General features: G+C 38.6%; 1 protein-coding gene across 3 annotated transcripts; it reads right to left on the minus strand.

Annotated features, from left to right (window-relative positions):
• Window positions 1-201: 201 nt before the first annotated feature.
• Window positions 202-2787, minus strand: LOC126589717 (general transcription and DNA repair factor IIH subunit TFB2-like). Of its 3 annotated transcripts, none has more exons than XM_050255097.1 (7): window positions 2163-2787; window positions 1551-1763; window positions 1315-1445; window positions 990-1096; window positions 647-730; window positions 438-521; window positions 202-240 (listed from the first exon to the last, which is right to left on the minus strand). In XM_050255097.1, the coding sequence occupies exons 3-7, from the start codon at window positions 1406-1408 to the stop codon at window positions 217-219; spliced, it is 393 nt and encodes a 130-aa protein (XP_050111054.1). In that variant the 5' UTR covers window positions 1409-1445; window positions 1551-1763; window positions 2163-2787; the 3' UTR covers window positions 202-216. The 3 variants fall into 3 exon arrangements, with proteins under 3 accessions (XP_050111054.1, XP_050111052.1, XP_050111053.1); XM_050255095.1 differs by lacking the exon at window positions 202-240 and adding an exon at window positions 313-346 and having other exon boundaries at window positions 427-521; XM_050255096.1 differs by lacking the exon at window positions 202-240 and having other exon boundaries at window positions 353-521.
• Window positions 2788-22268: the final 19481 nt, after the last annotated feature.

Genomic DNA, 22268 nt, shown 5'->3' on the forward strand with positions numbered 1-22268 from the left:
TACAATTAAAAGAAATGTTCCAAAGCAGCAAGATTCAGTACAGACCTTAACCAAGATGCGGGAAACAATTTGGGTGCTCTCCCTAGCCAACTTTCCAGCGTCCATGTGGTCAACTGACCAACTTTGTCCCAACGTCGATCCGCCCCTGCGTAGGTGTAGGTCTTATGTTCAATATATTGCAAAAGGGGAAGATTCCATTGCAAGAGCTCCCTAAAATCAAACTAAAACATGCAATTGTACCTAAAAGGGGAGAGCAGCTAGGAAAATACAAAATTTCACAATGTAGTTTAGATGTTGAGTAGGCATAGAGCCTGAAGTTTGTTTCCACTAAAACACGTAATTGTACCTAAAAGGGGAGATCAGTTTTCTTGATGATTAGGAATTAGTTGTGGAATAAACGATTAGAGACAAAGCTAGAATGAGTACAAATAACCAACTTGTTTCCTCGATGATGAGTCTGTCAAGCTAACTAAAAGATTAGTAGCTAAGTTAGTAGGTATAAACCAACTGTCTTTCCTTCCCTGGATAAGTACACAAAAAGATAGAAATTTAAAACTTGAGGTCAGGAAATGGTTAAAACTGTCATCTGGGAAATTATTACCAATTTAGTGCATGTTATACCAAGAATAAATCACAAAAGTATAACCTGCTGAAGTTTGATCAGTCCCAAATCTGCAAGATCCTTGACTATATTATTTTGCCTCTCATTGAATGTATTTATGTTATATGCCTGACACACAAAAAAGAGAATAGAATCAAGAGGTGAGAGATTAATTCCAGGTAGAAACTTTCCATGTGGAAGAAAACACTTTTCTACAAAAGAAATAAAAAAATGAATACTATGAGAAGTTCTTATGGCAACATTTACTGCAGCACTATTCATATTTTAGTTGGAAATAACTATAAGCCAAAAAAATATATGGAGGAATTCAATAAAGCATATGCTACGGCAAAGGAATAGTCATGTATAAAGAGCATATAACTAATACCTCGCCATTAACATGAAAACTAAGTTCTACCAGGAATGAAATCAAATCTGGAGAATCTAATCCACGCTCCTGCGCCAAAAAGGAGAGGTGAGGAGAGACCAACATAGCTATTGTGAAGGAAAAAAAACACAAAATATCAGAACAACATCAAAAGTTAGACTTGCAGAATCCCAAATTACACTTTCCCAAATTCATCGAGACAATTTCTTAACTAATGTAACTTCTCTAGTTTTCATAAAAATATTAACTTGGGTAAAATCATATTCCACAAAATTAGAAATTGGGGAGTGAAATTAAACACCAAAACTTCACAGGGGAGGTTTACCATTATATATGCAGGCATTGAAATCAAAACCTTCTTCCGCCATGGAAGTCAAATGTGATGTTTGAACTGAAAAGCTATAAGTTGGCATCCCCATCTTCAATACATCGCTTGGGAACAATACGAAGTTGTATCTGCACCAAAATCAGCAAACACACATCATCAAATCACATTCTATACATACATACATATAAAAAATAAATAGATTTAAATTCCAAATTGGGCATGAAATTACTTGCCTTGAGTGGGGAGGGTTTTACAAAACGCCGCCTTTGGAGACCCAAGCCTTTGAGCGGTTGCGGCGCCTGGTGTGGCGGTGCGAGACAGAGAGAGTTTGAGAAGCAGCGATTAATTTTTTGGATGAGAGAAACGGAATGAAGCAGAAGACTCGAGAAGAGGCATCCTCAACGATGAAGTTCACGCAAATATTTTTAGGTCTCAATGCACCTATACTGCAAACCAACAAAAATGCAAATGAATTAATACAATTGCCAATACCAATTTCTAAGATTTTAGCATTCTCTTTACCCTTGCAATCGAAAACCAAAAATCCCAGAAAAATGAGCAAGAAGCTTAAGCAGAAAAAAATCATATTTTAAACCACCAAAACCCAATACCCATTTAACCTGAGATTTTAGTGTTCTCTTTACCCTTGTGGAAGCGAAAACCAAAAATCCCAGGAAAATGAGCAAGAAGCTAAAGCAGAAAAAAAAACATATTTTCAACCACCAAAACCCAATACCCATTTAATCATTCACGAACGAAAAATCTAAATACAGAGTGAAAGATCAACAAAAAACTGAAACCCCCCCCCCAAAAAAAAAGCCACAAAAAAGAAGAAGAAAACTGACCTTAAAACAGAAGACAATGTACCGAACAGAGAGATGCATCCCCAAAATGAGAGAAAATGAGAGAAAACGAAACAAAGGAACCCCCAAAACCTAACCCAACAGTTCACATCCATGGTAACAGCAAAGAATGGAATAAAAAATGGAACTTAGCTTTCGAAATCCAGCCATTGATCCGACATGCAAAAGGGAACGGACGATCCAGAGTGATTCATGAACTGAGGGGACCTTACTCGGCTCTGTTCATCATCCAACCCCTCCCTCTCTCTTTCTCTCACTGTCTCCCTTCCACTCACCCATGCCAGGATCCCTCTCCCTCTCTCTCTATCGGAGGCATGGCCTCCCATCCCCGAAACCCTCACTGAATGACAGCAAACCCAAACCCACCCCAATCCGTCTCAAATGCACAGGACAAAATTACCCTCCTAACATTTAATAACTACGTTCCAACCCAGCCCCAAATCCCACGGTTGTGTTGTAAATAAAGCAAAATCGAGGGGGGAGGAATTGACCTCAAAAGACAAAATCACCCTCTGAATTTTTGAGAATCACCCCCCAACCCAGCCACATTCGGCTGGCATTGTTGTAAATAAAGCAAAATCAAAACAAAGGTGAATAGTGCCTGCCCTCCCCCTACTTTAGAATAAGTAATGTGTTATGATTAAGTACATTATTCAAGTAATGGTAATCTCAGAGTTAATGTAGTTGTCAAACTTTGTGCTTCCAATGAAATCTAGAATGTCTGGTTTTAATTTACCAGCATTCAGTTGTGGACGTGCTGTTTCAATCAGGATTGTGGATTAAATTTATATGAAATGCCAAGTTGCGCATAGGTTTTAAGAAAAAAATTACAAAGTTCTGTTAAATACTAGCAAGATTGCCCGCGCGATGCTGCGGTGCTACGTCTTGCTCCTGTACAACCTTATCTAAAAAGGAACAATGAGCAGCGTTGAATTTAATTCCATCATCAATTTGTAGGATCTAAATTAATATATATATATATATATATATATATATATATATATATAAACATAGACCCTAAAATTTCTATCATGGAGAAAAATATTAACATTGGGAAAAGGCAAAGAGAGGAATTCTAAAAAGAAAACTGAGAGTATGGATCATATTGAATGCAAATCACAAAAAGCAACCACATCAAAAATGAAGAATAACAATTGAAAAGCAAAATAATAATCGAACCATAACTAAAAAAGCCATCTGGTTTTGAATATTACAATTATGAAGCAACTCTTATAGGATGAGTGAGTAGAACTTACAACGTATTTAGGAGTTACAAAGCAGTTAGGAGTGTTCCATCTCGCTATCAATTTCTAAACCAAGATCATATGTACCAAATGACAACATTTTAATCCTTCAAACTGCTCCTGGAAAGTAAATTAAATGTGGGGATCTATACCTTAAGACAACGGAAAAAGTAGATTAAAGCTGGAAAGTATCAAACTTTACAACTTTCTCCAAAAGCATATATCACCACAAAAGTACCAATTTTTCGCATTAATAAAAAACTATGCAATATTATTTCATATTTTCCAATGAATTTGAAACCCTGAAATTGTCATATTTGGACGTTCTTTACTCGAAATTTATTCAAGAAGCACTTGTCAAATGTTCGACAAAATTTAGGAATTGAAACAAAATCCACAGTGCAATGATCACAATCGTCGAGACCAACATTTGAAAAATGTAGATAAATTCACTGATAAGGTGTATCATAAAAAAACTCATTGAGATTGAGATTGAGATTGCAGTAAATTGAAAACATTCTTATTAAAATAGTGTAAGTCACAAAACGCACAATCAAAACAACAACAACATATTACTTTAAACTTGCAGAAACTCCAAAGGAATACCGAACTCAGGTACATAATAAAAAAAATGAATAATGGTAAAAAAAAAGATCCATCAGGACAAAAAATTCTCACATGAAATTTAATCAACAGATGAAATTCTTAAGTTACCCAATTAGACCAAGCAAGAAGAAACAGTCGTTAATCAAGAATTCACCAAATAAAACAATGCAAGAATTGACCAAATAAACGATGAAAAATTGATTGCAACAATTGGAACAAAGTAACAAACAAGGGGTAGGATTTGCGGCCCCAAGCAACAAATCTAGCATTTATGCAAACAAAATTCGATTACAACAACAACAACAACAACAAAGCCTTTTCCCACTAAATGGGGCCAGCTATGTGAATCCTAGAACGCCATTGCGCTCGGTTTTGTGTCATGTCCTCCGTTAGATCCAAGTACTCTAAGTCTTTTCTTAGGGTCTCTTCCAAAGTTTTCCTAGGTCTTCCTCTACCCCTTTGACCCTGAACCTCTGTCCCATAGTCACATCTTCGAACTAGAGAGTCAGTAGGCCTTCTTTGCACATGTCCAACCCACTCATTCCTAATCTTATCTTTCCTCGTGAGCCCACACCTCCAACGAAGCATCCTCATCTCCGCTACACCCATTTTGTGTATGTGTTGATGCTTCACCACCCAACATTCTGTGCCATACAGCATCGCCGACCTTATTGTCGTCCTATAAAATTTTCCCTTGAGCTTCAGTGGCATACGACGGTCACATAACACGCCGGATGAACTCTTCCACTTCATCCATCCCGCTTGTATTCCATATATTCTGTCTTTGATCGGCTTAGGCGAAGACCTTTAGATTCCAACACTTCTCTCCAAAGGTTAAGCTTCGCATTTACCCCTTCCTGAGTTTCATCTATCAACCCTATATCGTCTGCATAAAGCATACACCAAGGAATAACATCTTGAATATGTCCTGTTAACTCATCCATTACCAATGCAAAAAGGTAAGGACTTAAGAATTGTTGATGCACAAACTCAGTGAGAACTTTGGTACAACAGAAAGTATTAAGTTTGTGACCTTCGCTAGATTGCTCCGGTCATTAATGTGGATAAGTATGTAAAATGATAGAGACAGGAGAGCAAACACAAGATGTACGTGGTTCACCCAGATTGGCTACGTCCACGGAGTAGATGAGTTCTCATTAATTGTGAAGGGTTTACACAAGTACATAGGTTCAAGCTCTCCTTTAGTGGGTACAAGTGAATGATTTAGTACAAATGGCATTAGGAAATATTTTGGGATAATGATCTCCTTTTATAGAAGAGAGTTTCTAGCCTTGTTCTGACATTGACACGTTTCGTGTTGTGATTGGCTTCTGATGTTGACACGTGTAGCGCTATGATTGGCTTCTGATGTCGACACGTGTCACTCTGTGATTGGCCTCCTGGTTGGAAGGGAATCTCCTCGGTTAGGGACTTGTAAGATCCAAGCCGCTGAGTAATCACGAAACTTCTAAGTACCGAAGTGTGGTATCGTCTTCACTTGCCTTATCTGTCTCATAGGTAGATGCGGCATCTTCTCTAGAAGTACTCTTCCTCCGTCCAGGGTTGGTATCTTTAACTGGTGAAGATGCACAAAATAATGTATCAATTTCACTTGAAGCTTACTTGTAGTTTCAGGCTTGGTCAAGCGTGATACAAACCATGTAGTAGGAGTCCCCCAAGTCGCCAAGCTAGGGGATTTGCTGAAAGAGGTGACAGACAAGGTAAGTAATCAGAGCTCCAAGCAATCAGTCCCAGATCAGAAGTTTGATTTCGAGTTCTGGCTGATTGTTCTCATTCTCCTTATCTTGCAGGCAGTATGAAGGATAAAGAGAAGAAAAAGAGATGAGATGATATGAGATACTTTTGCTTTTGAAGAAGTAACTTTCCACAGGCTTATTCTTGAACTAGGCTGGAGGGTTTTCTAGTTACCTCCAGAGTATAAGGCCGACTGAAGAATTTGAGGGTCAAAGCAAGTCCATCAAATATAGAGTACATTCGACCCTGCTGACATGGGATACTTTTTCTGTTGACAAAGTAGTAGAAGTATCGGCACGTGTTATGTTACGCTTGTCTCCACATGCTTCCTTGTATCCTTCTCACTTGCACTATCTGTTCCTCAGGCAGATGTGGTATCTTCTCTGGAAGCATAAGATGTTGAAGATGAGTACTCGAGAGCAATGCCAGGTAAGTAATCAGGTAAGGGGTTCGAGGCAGTCAGTTCCTGACTGGAAGCTTGATTCTAAGTGCTGACTGATTGCTCTCTTTCTCATTGTCTTGCAAGTAAGAACAAGGCTAAAGGAAAAGACAGGGAACAAGCATGATATGGGATACTCTTGCTTTTAACCCTAATGATATGAGATATTCTTGCTTTGGTGTAGCTTGTTTGCAGAGGTATTATCGGGGGGAAAGAAAGCTGAGTATTTCGAGAGGCTTCGTTGGGAGTGCCCTCTCAGATATGAGGAAAGGTTAAGCATTTTTGCAGGTCTGCCTGTCCGTTGAGGATGGAGGTCGACATATATAAGAGTCTCCCTAACAACAAGTAGTAATGTTATTCATTTACCCTTCTTGGTCATAGCACTGTAGTGGGAGTTGCCAGCTTCACATGTTTTAACTCTATCAGAGTACTTTGAAAAAGTGGTCTGTGGTATCTGGAAAGCTGATGTTGCGTGTGAAGATTACAGACAAGCTTTATCCAAGGAGATCTGAATTTCGAAGTTAAGAAAGCGATGCCTCTTTGGTTTTCGAACAATCGATCCTGTCGGGGATCTGGCTCTGGAGATTCGGAGAACGGTGCCTCTTCGATCTTTGAGAAAGCAATCCTGCTGGGAGTCTGGCTCTTGAAATTCGGAGAGCGATGTCTCTTCAATTTTTTAGAAAGTAATCCTGTTGGGAATCTGGCTCTCGAGATTCAAAGGGCGGTGCCTCTTCGATTTTGGAGCAAGCAATCTTGTTGGGAGTGTTTTCTCGAATGTGAGTAAAGGTTGGGTATTTTTGCTAGTCTACCTTGCCACGGAGCACAGAGGTTGACACACAAAGACTTTCCACTTATCCAGCAGTGGTGATGTTCCTTTACCCTTGTGGATAATAATATGGTAGCTAAACCTTCAAAATTTATGTGTCTAAACTTTGTTAGTGCTGTTTCTTTGCTATTCTTTTACCCTTCTTGGTCATAGCGATGTAGTGGGAGCTGCAAGCTTCACGTGTCTAAACTTTGTCAGATATCTTTGGCAAAGTTATCTGTGGTACCCATGAGCTGATGTTGTGTGTGGAAAGTGGATGATTGAACAGTAAGATTCACGTGCTTTCTACTTCACCAGAAATCTTCGACAGATTGCCCGTAATTTCCGCAAAGCTGAGTGTGCATGTGACAGGTGCTGACAAGGCTGAGAAAGCAGGTGCCTCTTCGATTTTTAAGATCGGCCCTCGTGGTCTCTGAGCAGTCCAGCTTTTGAGAAAGCAAGCCTCTTCGATTTTTGAGATCGGCCCTTGTGGTCTTTGAGCAGCCCAGTTTTTGAGAAAGCAAACGCCTCTTCGATCTCTGAGATCGGCCTTCGTGGTCTCTGAGGAGCCCAGCTTTTGAGAAAGCAAACGCCTCTTCGATTTCTGAGCAGGCGCCTCTTCGATTTCTGAAGCTCCGTCGAGTGCAGATTTTTATAGAGGTTGGCATTAAGTTCCAAAGCACACTTGAATCTCCACCATGGAAGAAAAAATCGATAATATCGGCGATATTTCGTCGATATTATCGGTTTTTTGCTTTACCGATATTTTAATAGGTATCCAAGGAATTTTCGTCAAAATATCGCGATATTTTGGTTTCTCGACAGTCACAACCTCGCCGGAGAATCGGAATAACTCCGAGCAAGAACGAAACCTGCAACCAAACGGAACAAAATCATCACTATCTTTCAACAAAAATCACCACTTTATACCAAAATCAGTGACAAAATTACACTAATCCGATAAGCAAGGGCTTGAATTCGAGCAAGATCTGGAAGAAAACAGTAGACGTTGAGAAATCGAGTACCTCACCGGCAGTTACAGTACTAAAGATCATCATCTTTGGAAGGCCGCGGATCAGACGGAGCTGAGAGATCAATGTGCAAGCATTTCACATATCATATTCGATCAGCGGTTGAAAGAGAGGAGAGAGAGAGAGCAGAGGGAGACGCGGACGAGAAGGATCGCGCCGATAGGGACGACGGAAGAGAGGTAGAAGTCGCGGCCCGCGGGACATGGTGACGGGCTCGACGAGAAGGAAGGCGAGGGAGGAGCAGAGGGAGACGCGGACGAGGAGGATCGCGCCTATGAGGACGACGGATGAGAGGTAGAGGTCGTGGGACATGGTGACGGGCTCGACGAGGAGGAAGGCCAGGGAGGAGCAGAGGGAGACGTAGTGGAGAGATGGATCGAGAGATGATGTCTCTCTATGTGTGGGAGAACTGGAGAAGGGAGAAGGGAAGGGAGAAGACTCAGAAGAAGAGAGAAGAAAGGGAGAAGACTCAGAAGTTCAGAACTCGGAAGAAAGATAAGGAAGGATCGAGAGACTGAGCTCAGTCTCTGTGTGCGTGTGTGGTGTGGGGGGTCTCGAAGTGCGTGTGTGGTGGCGTTTCACTCACTCTCTGACTTGCTCTCTGTGTGTGTGGTGGTGTGTGAGATTAAATGCTATATTGTGGACAACGATCAAATGCTAAAGATAAAACAAACATAATATGTTCTACTGCTTAGCAAAAAAAGCTACAAATCCTTTGCTTATCAACAAAAAAAGACAAGTCCTTGCACTAGATATACTTTCAAATTACGTTGAGTAGCAACCTGATATATGTATTCGGACGAATTATAAAACAATTGACACACTCCTGGCTTCCAAAATTCAATTCTTTTACTTTATATAAACTTGAAAAAACATAATCGGCATCCAAATTAAAGTTTAGTCTTATTCAACGTATTGATTTTCAATCGTTAATTGATATACTATAATTTGGAACTTCAACGCCTAGACGCATGCTTATGTGTAAGAAATTTAAAGTGTCAAATTCGGCACATTATTCTTCATCATTTTATTCACTTCCTTTTTTTTTTTTTTAATATCCGAAATAAAACCTCCCAATATTGTACTAATTAATTATATATAAATGATTATGGTGTGTTTAAACTTCTTTCATTAATTACTACATATTTTCTACACTCACAATGTTTGCCAGCTCGTTATATAATCAACTTAAATCAGTTAAATCCGGCATGCAATGCATTTCCTTCCAATTTTTTGTGATAAACTAATAGATAATTGACTAAATAAACATCCTGCAAAGTTTCATTAAAAATTTCCAAGTTTTTCTTACAATTTCCGTGGTTTCCATGTAATTTTTATCGATATCGATATTATCCCGATATTTCCATTGATATTTCCGTGTTTTCGGACTACCGATATTTCCGATATTACCGATATTTTCTCCCTTGATCTCCACCAATAGAAGTTCCCTTCTTGCACTTCTAAGATCTTGATTTGTCCGACCTCTTCTCTCTTCAACACCTTTGAAAATGTCTGGCCCTTCCGATCGTTTTTTTAACTTGAACCTTGGTGAAGAGGTAGCCGCGCCTTCTCCGGACAACATATGGCACCCATCATTCTTATCCCCTACTGGTCCTCTTACCGTTGGGGATTCCGTGATAAAGAATGATATGACCGCTGCGATGGTGGCCAGAAACATTCTCACTCCTAAAAATAACAAACTTCTTTCCAAACGGTCTGATGAGTTGGCTGTTAAGGATTCTCTGGCTCTTAGTGTTCAGTGTGCAGGTTCTGTGTCAAATATTGCCCAACACCTATTTGCTCGAACCCGCCAAGTTGAATCATTGGCGGCTGAAGTGATAAGTCTCAAGCAGGAGATTAGATGGCTCAAGCATGAGAATAAAAAGTTGCACAGGCTCGTACATGACTATGCTACAAACATGAAGAGGAAGCTTGACCAGGTAAAGGAATCTGATGGTCAGATTTTACTTGATCACCAGAGGTTTGTGGGTTTGTTCCAAAGGCATTTATTGCTTTCGTCTTCTGGGGCTGTACCGCGTAATGAAGCTCCAAATGATCAGCCTCCGATGCCTCTTCCTTCTAGGGTTCTATCCAGTACTGAGGCTCCGAGTAATCACCCTCCGGTGCCTTCTCTTTCTGGGGCTCTACCGACTGCTGAGACTTCTCCTAAGCAACCTTTGTGAATGCTGCCCCCTCTTGTTTGTTTATTTTGACTCATGTATATGTACATATTTGTAACTTATCAGAGATATCAATAAATAAATTTTGTTTCATTTCAACGTATTGTGTTAAATACACCAAAGCCTTCTTCACTAACTTCTTTGAATTTTTCTTTTGTTGAAGCTTGTATGTTGAAGCTTTGTGAGTGAAGCATGTAGGTTGAGGTAGTGTTCCCTTAATTTCTCGAGTGAGGAAAACTTCTCGGTTGAAGACTTGAAAACTCCAAGTCACTGAGTGGGGTCGGCTATATGAATCTTAGAACGCCATTGTGCTCGGTCCTGTGTCATGTCCTCCGTTAAATCCAAGTACTCTAAGTCTTTTCTTAGAGTCTCTTCCAAATTTTTTCTAGGTCTTCCTCTACCCCTTAGGCCCTGAACCTCTATCCCATAGTCGCATCTTCTAACCGAAGCGTCAGTAGGCCTTCTTTGCACATGTCAAAACAACCGTAACCGATTTTCTCTCAGCTTTCCTACAATTTCGGCTACTCCTACTTTACCTCGGATATCCTCATGCCTAATCTTATCATTTTTCGTGTGCCCACACATCCAACGAAGCATCCTCATCTCCCCTACACCCATTTTGTGTACGTGTTGATGCTTCACCTCCCAACATTATGTGTCATACAGCATCGTCGACCTTATTGCCATCCTATAAAATTTTCCCTTGAGCTTCAATGGCATATGGCGGTCACACAACACGTTGGATGCACTCTTCCACTTCATCCATCCAGCTTGTATTCTATGGTTGAGATCTCCATCTAATTCTTCGTTCTTTTGCAAGATAGATCTTAGGTAGCGAAAGCAGTCGCTCTTTGGTAGCGAAAGCAGTCGCTCTTTGGTAGCGAAAGCACTCATTTTGGCCTCCATTTGCACTGAACTTGCACTCCATATATTCTGTCTTTGATCGGCTTAGGCGAAGACCTTTAGATTTCAACACTTCTCTCCAAAGGTTAAGCTTCACATTTATCCCTTCCTGAGTTTCATCTATCAATACTATATCGTCTGCGAAAAGCATACACCAAGGAATATCATCTTGAATATGTCCTGTTAACTCATCCATTACCAACGCAAAAAGGTGGACTTAAGGATGAGCCTTGATGTAATCCTACAGTTATGGGGAAGCTTTCAGTTTGTCCTTCATGAGTTCTTACGGCAGTCTTTGCTCCTTCATACATATCCTTTATAGCTTGGATATATGCTACTCGTACTCCTTTCTTCTCCAAAATCCTCCAGAGAATGTCTCTTGAGACCCTATCATACGCTTTTTCCAAATCTATAAAGACCATGTGTAAATCCTTTTTCCCCTCTCTATATCTTTCCATCAATCTTCGTAAGAGATAGATTGCCTCCATGGTTGAGCGTCCTAGCATGAACCCGAATTGGTTGTCCGAAACCCGTGTCTCTTGCCTCAATCTATGCTCAATGACTCTCTCCCAGAGCTTCATTGTATGACTCATTAGCTTAATACCCCTATAGTTCATGCAATTTTGTACGTCGCCCTTATTCTTGTAGATAGGCACCAAAGTGCTCTTTCGCCACTATTTTGGCATCCTCTTCGTTTTCAAAATCCTATTGAAAAGGTCAGTAAGCCATGCTATACCTGTCTCTCCTAAGACTTTCCACACACCAGTGGAAAACTCCAGCTACATTGTTAATTCCAGGGTACCTACAAAGTTAGCATCTTAATTAAAATTTAATTAGTATTTTATGCATTAATAAAAGCAAAGTCCTTGCATATAAATCAAACCCATCAAATTAATTGTACAATTAAATCCAATCTAGACTTGAAAATCCAAACTTTATATCAAATTGAGATTTTTTTTTTTTTTGAGCTCACCAGTCGGCAGTTTTTGGATGCCTGGAACCTCTAAAGTGGAAGCTAAATGCATCCCTTTGTACTTCTTTTTGTCTCCTCATCTTCCTATTTGTAAAGTCCAAAAAGCTGAAATCAGAATTGCTTCAAATGATTTGCCAGATTTTACAATTCGAATGTGCTCACAGATACTGAGATCATAATTTAACCATTCTATATCACTGCGTATCATTTCTTTGTCAGTTTTTTTATTTTTATTTTTTATAAATCAAATCTAAACCAATCTCAATGGAAAAAAATACCAAACACTTATTATCTTTGTACGTAATTTAATCTGTACGGTGCAACGACTAATCAAATGATCAAACAAAGCAAAAAAACTAAACTGATCACAGAATTTAATCAGCAGAGCAAAGTCAGTGACAGTGAATTTTTAAATCACATGTGCTCACAGATAACTAATGATTTTGGTATTTGCAAATTGCGGATAAACTAATCTGGAAACAGAAGTTGTAGTATTAGTTTTGTAACATGCAAGTGAACAACAATCTGTCAGGCCAATACTATCTCACACAACCTCAACAACTCCTCCCATCTTTTCCCCAAAAACTACGAATCCATTTAAATCCAATAATTATCAATCCATGTCCGAACCGAAAAAAAAATAGAAGCGCCAAAAATATACTCAAAAAATTACAGCAGCGTTGCATATGCCAACAAATCCGAGATTTGCCAACCAAAGAACGAAAATGCAAAATTCTCTTTTAACAGGGAAAACCCAATAGAGCACCACAACTGGCAATAAAAGGAAACGATTAAGGTTTCATTGAAACAAAGGAAAAATAAAAAATAAAAACCGAAAGAAAATGATTATAAAATATACCTTGGCTGAATCACACTTGTTCCACAGCAGGGTGGAAAGACGCCACCCCTGAAAAGGGCTGGAAATCGGCCAAAATCCTAGTCGAAACCCTCGGAACGCAAAAAAACCCCAAGTGTAAATAGACGCATAACAGACCGGCAACCACAAAGTCCCCTAAACCACAAAAATTAGCAACCCTTTTTGGGAAACAAAGAACGGAGACCACAGAGAAGCAGAGGATTGGAAGAAAGAAAGGGCAAAACGAAAAGACCAAAGCCGAAATCAGGAAAGGCAACGAAGGAACAAAAACCCTAACTCGTTAAGAAGACTCTCGAAGTCGAGAGAATAAGGATGACCGACGCGTGGAAAACAGGGGCAAAAACGTCTCTCCGACGCACGAAGCAAGCGAGACAAAAGGAAAGAAAACAGATAAGCGAGGGCATTTTCGTCCGGACACTATTAATGAACAGTGCCATTCGAAACCTAGTTTTACGAAACCCAGTTTTAGTATATATAATTTTAGGATAAGCCACAAATTTTATTGCAAGTGAGCTTCTAACTGAGGGGATGCATTCAAATTTTATATGTACTTAATCAAGATTTTGAATGAATCTATAGAAGTTCACAGGTATTCAATCAAGATTTTAAAAGAGTATAAAACTTTACAAATTAGAGTGCAGTCTTTCAGGATTTTAAAGTAGTTCATAAAACTCCATATGTATTCAATTACGATTGGATTTTAAAGTATTTTAAATGATGAAATATTTTAATGGATTTAGAGGGATTTTATACTTCTTCTTTTTTTAACTTTAACGAAAAGCTCTCAGTACTGTTCACTTTAACGAAAAACCACATTTTTACACTAAAAAGTCAATATTGGTACTATTCACTTTACTCTTTATTTTGTCCTTATCGTTAAAACTCAAAATTTTCAAACCATTTTCATTAGTTTTTTTTATAGGCTTTGGGAAATAAAACCTTAACCTCTAAGATTTGTAATGATTTCATCCAAAATTCACATGGAATGTGTGGAACACCATTAAACTCCATGAATTTATAACTCTTTTAAACTTTTTCAAATTCTCAATTAGTCACGGTTAAGCCACGTTAACATTTTATATTACTATTCCTTTTTGTCTTATTATCTCTATAAAAAAAATATAAAATGTTGACGTGGCTTAACGATAACCACACAAAACAGGAGGGCACGGGAAGTGGGAGGGCAGAGAATCTGCCTCTTTAGGGTGTAGGTCTTAGGGTTTCAACGGAGCCCAAAATCTAGGAACTAGACCCTACGTCCTGTGATTAACGTAGTGAAATTTTTTTCTTCTAACAAAAGTCTTACGTATGCATGTTAGTCACAATTCATTGTTCATTGAGAAAGTTAATTGGCTATGGCCTTGTAATAGTAGAGTTGGACATTATTGTCATTTTAACTAGCAAATTAGTTTGACTTTTTAACTAGTATCTAAACTAAAAATTATAGTATTTTAGCTTAAAGTTCTTTTGAATTTGGTATTTAAACTAAAAGATCCCTTAAATATATTGGAATGGTTGGAATTTCATCCCCAAATGCTTACTTGGTGGGTTTGAAAAGCCTCCACTATGAGCAAACGTGGATTAGGCAAGTTGGTTAGGGTAATGTGCCTGCACAACTCAAGTTTGAATCTCTCATTTCCGTAAATTAGAGCAATTTAGAATATAATTTTAGACAGCGGTAACACCGTTGATAGATTGATATGGCCCTTCACAAAATCTGGTGAGTTCTGTGTGAAACTAGGCATCATTGGGCTCATATCATAGCTTTGTCTAAGGCTAGCTCCAACAAGCCATGCTTGTCTCACATTCTTAATCCGGACATATGGCATAGGATTTGGGGCTGCAACACTCTCCCTTAAATCAAGCTTTTTGTATGGCGATTGATCGTGCACTCCCCACCTTTGATTGCTTATTTCGTAGGAAGCTAAGCCCCAATCCCTTGTGCCCCATATGCAAAATGCACCGTGAAACTTCAGCATATTTGATCTTTCAGTGCGAATGGGCTGAAAGGGTGTGGTTTGGTAGAGACCCGGCCTATAGACCTAATCTCACTTTCACCTCACCCCTTCAACAACAAGTTCACCCTTATGATTAATTACTCAAAAAGTAAAATTCCATTATAAATAAATAGAAAAACAAAATCAAATTAAACATTAGAAAACAAAATATAGCAAAACCTTATTTGTCTTCTTCTTCCCCTTCGAATTGTTTTCCGACCACAAACATTTCTCCGCACCAATTAACAATAACATAATTTTTTGAATGATAACAGTAAAACATTGAACAAAATTGCTTTTCCAAAAGTGAATTTTATTCCCATTTCCAGTTACAAACTTTGATAAGGCAAGAAAAATAGTGAAAGGACTATGAATCGAACTGAGTTATAGTAGACTTCTGGCGAGATGACTGCGAATCGAATTTGAGGTGAAATGTTGACCCGCACAAAGTTCCGGAGTTGAACTTTATATCTTTTCTAGGGTTAATTGGCCCCTAGTGTACTTCTCTCCATCTTGGGACTTTGTCATGCTCATCAGAGAGGCTGTGTCGTTGTTGGAGTTATTGGCTCCACCGGAATAGTGTTGGACTGAGTTAGTCCAATGTCACAGGATCTGAAAAGGAGAAGGGATGTTAGCACATATCCCCTTTGGAAAAAAAATGATAACAAATAGTTAGGTTGAGCTCTTTGTTTCATGGTAAAGTGATTTAAACTTTTCAAAGTAATAAGAGATTAGAACAAAATAAATAAAGGTATTGAAAACCCTCCAGTCATGAAGTAGTTGTGATCGTCGTCCTTATTTTTGTTGTCGCTCGCTGACAGGATTTTTACAATCAAATCAACACCGATTTGATTAAAAAAGATATCTTTTTAAACCTTAAGTGGTCCTCAACAAATCCCCAGAAGGAACATTCCTTTGAATATGCCATCTTGACCTTCAAAATTCCCAAAACATCCCGAAACGTCAATCTGGAAAAGCTGCATGCTGGGCCTTCCTTTCTTCGCCACGGCCAAACGACGTGGAATTAAATTTTGGAATTTTAACACAATTATCTTGAAAATCTCACAAATCCACTTTAATTGAAATTGCTCCAAGATTCCTTCGTTTGATCACTTTTTGCCCAAAGTAGATTCACATGTCGATATAGTGATTTAGACGGGGGAATATGAATTCACTATCAGAATTATCCATGATCCCTGGCGAAGAGGGAATGGGGTTGATTAGGGGTGTGGTTGAATTCACAAAGGACTACTTACATATATCCGAGAAGGAGAATCAAATCACAAGTAGGGGTGCAACTTGGGTTGGGCCAATCCGAACCCGCCCATGTCCAACTTGACTTTAAACCCAAACAAGTGGATTTTTTTTAGTTATAACCCGCCCAAACCCAACCCAATTTCAACCCATTCATTAATTGGGTTGAGTTGGGTTGATCATTTGTCCGTCCATCCCCCCAACCAAACCTGACTAACCAAACCCAATCTAACCAGATTGTAGCCCATATTAATTAATGCTCATACTACACCCAAGTGAGCCAAGTCCAAAATCCAACGCCCTTTCTAATTTTTTTTTAATAAATTACCCTTTATAATTACTTAAGCTTTTAGAGAATAAGAGGCTGTAATTAGTCAGCCCATATTTGTAGTCTCTAAATCCTAAAGCTTTATAGTAGATTGATTTATGAAATTAAAGTTAGCCAGATTTGATGCTACTTGGCTTATTTTTTTTAGGAATTCTTGGAAACTAAGTATTACAAGATTAAACTTGAAAAAGTTGGGCAACCGGAACCCAACCCAAGTAAACCCTAACCCAATTAAAACCAAGCCCAAATGAACCCGAATGCAACCCGAGCTCGAATTGTAAAAGTTAGGTTATGATTGGTTTGACCTTCCAACCTGCCCAACCCACTCAAGTTGCACCCCTAACCACGAGTGTAGTTCTATGAAAGAACAGAGTAAACCATCATTGACAAATAGTCTATGACGCGGCGTTGGGAGATAAATTCTCCATGGCCGTGTCTACGCATAAATGGCATCGTAAGGGCCTCTATTAGGCATTGACAGAATAAGTGTGTTGTGGTTTTGTAGAGGGATATATCTGACTGTAGGTAGATATCTATGGTAGTTTTGTAGAGAATAAAGTGATCATCCTAAAGAGAGATATAGTTGCTCTCCTAGCAAGGGAGATAACTGCTTCTCGAAAAATACCCAAGCAAGTGTATTTATAGGAATCTTGAAAGTTCTTGTAAGGAAAGTAATCTTCATCAGATTGGGAGACTATCTAGTAGGAAATCTAGGATGAGATACCCAATCTTCCTAGAATTATGACTATGTTGCCGAATCCCTAATATATCCTAATTTGGCTTTAATTATGATTTCCTTCCTTAGGTGACAAGTAATATCTTTAATGAGCTTAAGCTTAGTCTGTCTGACTATGGCTGTCTGACTTCGCTTGGAATTCTGACTTCATCTAACTAAGGCTAATTCAATTCTGACTAAGGCTGATCTAATTTGACTAGGACCCCTCAGCTTGTTCGCCTAAACATTACATGTTATAGGCATCCCGGTCTTCCTTGCCCCCTAAGGTACCGCATGTCTTGGTTCTAGAAAATTAGGGTCCTACATTATACAACTTAGAGAATAGCCATTACACAAGCTCCTATATTTTTCGGAACAAGCACGGTTGATCTTGGCAGGCTTTGCCTACCACTCCAGAGCTCAACAGTGTGTGGTGGCTTCATCCGGTTCTGAGCCATTGAGTCCATGACCGGCCTCATGAGGCATTAGTATTCCAATCCGCCTTACTCCGGTCGAGGAAAAATCATGGTCCCACAAATGCCCTCAACGATGCATCGAATGACGTTCTCTTGAGGATGGATAGTTACCCAAGCACCATACCTTTTGAAGTATATCAAAATAACTTGTCGTTTGGAATTCTTTGACACGTGTTAATCTGGTTTCACTACTAATGCTAGGTGACGAAGATTTTCTAAAATCAGGCGTGTGATTTTGGAAATCATGCCATTAAGACATTAATTATGATGGGTCGTCATATTGCATGTGCACGAAGCCCAAGAGGCTGCTTTTTCTGTTCCAAGAGGTTCCAACCGTCAGATTTATGAATCTCGTGGCGAGTCGTTCTGAATTTCACGACTACACGATTCTGAATTTTTTTTTAATAAATATCTCCTATTTTCCATCCCATTTTTCTCCACTGCCTTCAAATTCTCCAAGTACTCTTTTGAGCATGAAAACCTTCAATCCTTTCTCAAAATTCTAACTTTCTTCTTCATTTTTCCAATGAGAAAAAATGGCCTCTTCTAGTGTTTAATCAACAATGCAACTAATTATCATATTCTCTACGAGCAGCCGATGATCATAATTCACAGTCAAGATGACTATAACACCTTCATCAAGCATGGCTGGAAATTCTGAAGGGCTGCAATATTAGGTGCGAAGTCGGCAAAGATATTCTCACTCCGCTGCCTGATCCATTTAACCTGTAGAGGTCATGCACAAGGATCCATCCTTGGAATCATGATTTGGGCTTCAAGTTCTCCATCTCGGACTTCACCAAAGAGGTTTTGGTTTGTTACAAACTCTCTCTGCAACCTTATTTAGGCATCTTACCAGAGTATCACTTGCTTTGAGCCCCTCAACAAGTGGTATAGTGTGGAGCTCGAAATCGAAGATTTCTGGGTCCTATACAAAGCACATGTACTCACTACTTCTTCCAAGCAAGGAGAAACCTCCATTAGGATACGTACATTACCAATCTACCCAAGCAGGACAAAGATTGGTAGAAGGATATGCTGGTAGTCGATAGACAATGGGAAGGCAATGTCTCCAGAGTTAAAGTTCATGATACTTCAGCTGGAGTTTTTGAGATGAAAATCCTTCCATCTCATTTGTCCCACATTGATCAAGTTAGGAAGTTTCACACTCAATAACATCTTGTCCATCATACAAAGTGATTGGAAAGATATACCATTGGAACCAAAATTGAGCTTGAACCTTGGGTTTGAGCTTGGGTGTGTGATAATTAAATATATAACTAATTGCCAAAATTGAGCTTGAACCTTGTTATCAAGAGGAATATGGCATATTATTCTTAATTAATGTCACTTATATTAGAGTAAATGGGGTCGCATTTGTGAGAATTGAAATGGCTAAATTCTTCACTATGGTAAATGGCCACTTGCATGACGGCATGGTTCGAACCCCGTAGATGACCAATCTAACATCTAATCTAACAAAATCTATTGTCTATAAAAAAAAAGGCTAAATTCTCTAAAGCTCCTACGAAAACTGGGATCTGTTCAGGACGAACATGTACACCACCAACTGAATTGATATGTGGTAGGCATGATACGTGTGTAGCATATTGTCACAGTTTACTGTTGCGGTGAACAATTCAAGATCTTCCACATCCACTACGTCACTAAGTAAACATGATATGTTTTCACTAGGGTAAGTTCAAGTCCAAAAGACACTTCCCTTGATGCATATCATGTCTATTCTCTCTCAATTTTGATAAGCAGCCTAGCATCTACATTTTCATTTACATTTGCATTCACATGTGTGCTATTGTTAGTGTTTGAATGAAATTTCAATTCAAATGTTGGGTAATGAAGGTTTTGAGATGAAATTTCCCTCCATGCCATTTGTCCCACATTGGTCAAGTTGGGAAGTTTCACACTTCATAACATCTTGTCCGTTATACAAAGTGATTGGAAAGATAGACCATTGGAAGCAAAATTGGGCTTCAAACTTGGGTTTGCGCTTGGGTGTGTGATAATTAAATATATTTAATTGACAAAGATGAGCATTGGGGCTCGGGCTCTAATATTAAATCCAGTAATTAATTATTATTGTTTTAATTGGTCTTTTTTTTTCACAAATGGTCCCTGAAATCTATCCACACCATTAAGATGGTCCCTATATTTGAAAATTGATCAATGTTGTCCCTGAAAATAGGTGTCGCAAATCAATGTGATCATTCAGTCACAATTCTGTCAAAACTTCTATTATGTGCTGATGTGGCACATAAATGGATCCCACAAGTTTTTTTTTAATCACAAATGGTCCCTGAAATTGAACCACATCATCAAGATGATCCTTGAAATTGAAAATCGATCAATGTAGTCCTAAAATAAATGTCTTAAATCAATGTGGTCTTTCCGTCGTAATTCTATCAAAATTTTGTTATGTGCTAATGTGGCACATAAATCGATCCACAAGTCTAACTAAATAAAAATTAAATAAGAAATAGGTCTAATAATTTAATAATTAATTAAAAAAGTTGTTAACTCAGAAACTCGGTCTTGCAATCACCTATGATCCCAACCCATACTCTTCTATCTCTATCTATGGTAGCTTTCGCCATGTCTTCTCTAGAAAAAAAAAATTCTTAAAACACCCATCTTTACATCGTTCGACACCCTTTCATCGAATTCGACAAGGATCGAGACAACCTTCGGTAACGGCTTGGATTGGTGACAACTTTTGTGACTCCATCGTCAAAATTTAAGCGATCGACAACCTCACAACCTTAATATTGGAGAGCTTGGTGGGCACTCTCCCAGTGATCTTGGTGGCATTGAGAATGGCAAGCTTTGGCTTGAGATAATCTCATTGTGCAAAAAAGTGTTTTGACAACTTTTTTAATTAAATATTAAACCCACATCAGCACAGAACATAATGCTTCAGAGAATTGTGAGGGAATGACCACATTAATTTGTGACTCCTATTTTCAGGGACTATGAAGATCGATTTTCAATTTTAGGGACCATCTTGATGGTGTGAGTTAATTTCAGGGGCCATTTGTGATAAAAAGTCTTACATCTGGTGGGCCTCATTTATGTGCCACATCAACACATAACACAATTTTTGAAAAAACTGTGACGGAATGACCATATTAATTTGCAACACCTATTTTCAGGGACTACATTGATCGATTTTCAATTTCAGGAACAATCTTGATGGTATGGTCAATTTTAAGGACCATTTGTGATATAAACCCTTCTGTAATTAAATTCGGATTTAATTAATTTTTTTTTAAATCAACACACTCATCTTTTCAGATGGAGTTTGAGACAATGAAAGAACGCCAAAGAGCAAAGCACACCTCTAAGTAGATGCCTTCCAAAAGTTGCATCCCATATTCATACCTATAGTGAACAGTCATATGTGCATTATATATACATCCATCCGCATGGCATTTAGAACATAGAAAAAATCAATTCTCCTTCTAAAATCCCAAAACCTTCTTGTTGAGATAACCACAAAGATATTAGCCAGAAGCCAAGTTTTCAGTGCTAGAATCCTGGTTTGATCGTTGAATCCAAGTAATGTAGACGTCCATCGATCTACAAGCACTGAGTAGGGTTGGAATTCTGTTGCCAGCCTTAATCACTGTTTTTATTTGCTTAATATTATTTTCGTTTCTTCATACTCTGTTAATATATTCAGTTGTAATTTATTGTTTGTTAGCATATTTGAATTTATATATATATATATATATATATATATATATATATATATATATATATATATGAATGTCATTGATTATTGATAAATATCTAACAACTTCATTTATATATTTGAAGTTCAACAATGACATCAAGTACATCGGACCTTGCCGCCTTCACCTCATTAACAGAGCTTCAAGATAATTCGAGTAGAGCACTGTGATCTGAGATGGCTTATTGTTCCGGAGCGAAATGACGCTAGTGGAAGAGACGCCATCGTTAGACATTGCTCTAAGATTCCTATTCCAGAGCAACTCTAGATCAATGATGTGGATGCGAAGAAAGAAGAACAGATTGTTGAAGAGCCCAATGAGTCCAAGAAGAAACGGAAGGGCAAGAAATCCAACGAAGCCGCTCCAATTAAGTTTGAAGATAGTTCTGCTCATGAGGAAGTCTACCAATAAAGGGGGGATCGAAAACTTCTCAGAGTAAAGTTGACAAGGTCTCTAGTGCTGGAGAGACTACTTTGATTGAGGTTAAGGCCCTAGAGGCAATGACGTCAAACACCCAAGTCGAGAAGAAAGAGTTGAGACAAAAGAAAAGAGACATGTCGGTAAGTGACGATGAAGGTTTTATTGAGATCTCAGATAAATCTGTTGGGAGAGAGGAGGTGAGAATATAATAAGTGGTGGAGCAGCAATAATATCAATACCAATAACAACAACAAAATGCTAACTCCGATGTCGATGTAAATTTGATCCCCGTTATGACTTCCACAAAGGTAACAATTTCTAGACCGCATTCTACTC

Source organism: Malus sylvestris, chromosome 11 (assembly GCF_916048215.2).
Source record: "Malus sylvestris chromosome 11, drMalSylv7.2, whole genome shotgun sequence".
Lineage (NCBI taxonomy): Eukaryota > Viridiplantae > Streptophyta > Magnoliopsida > Rosales > Rosaceae > Malus > Malus sylvestris.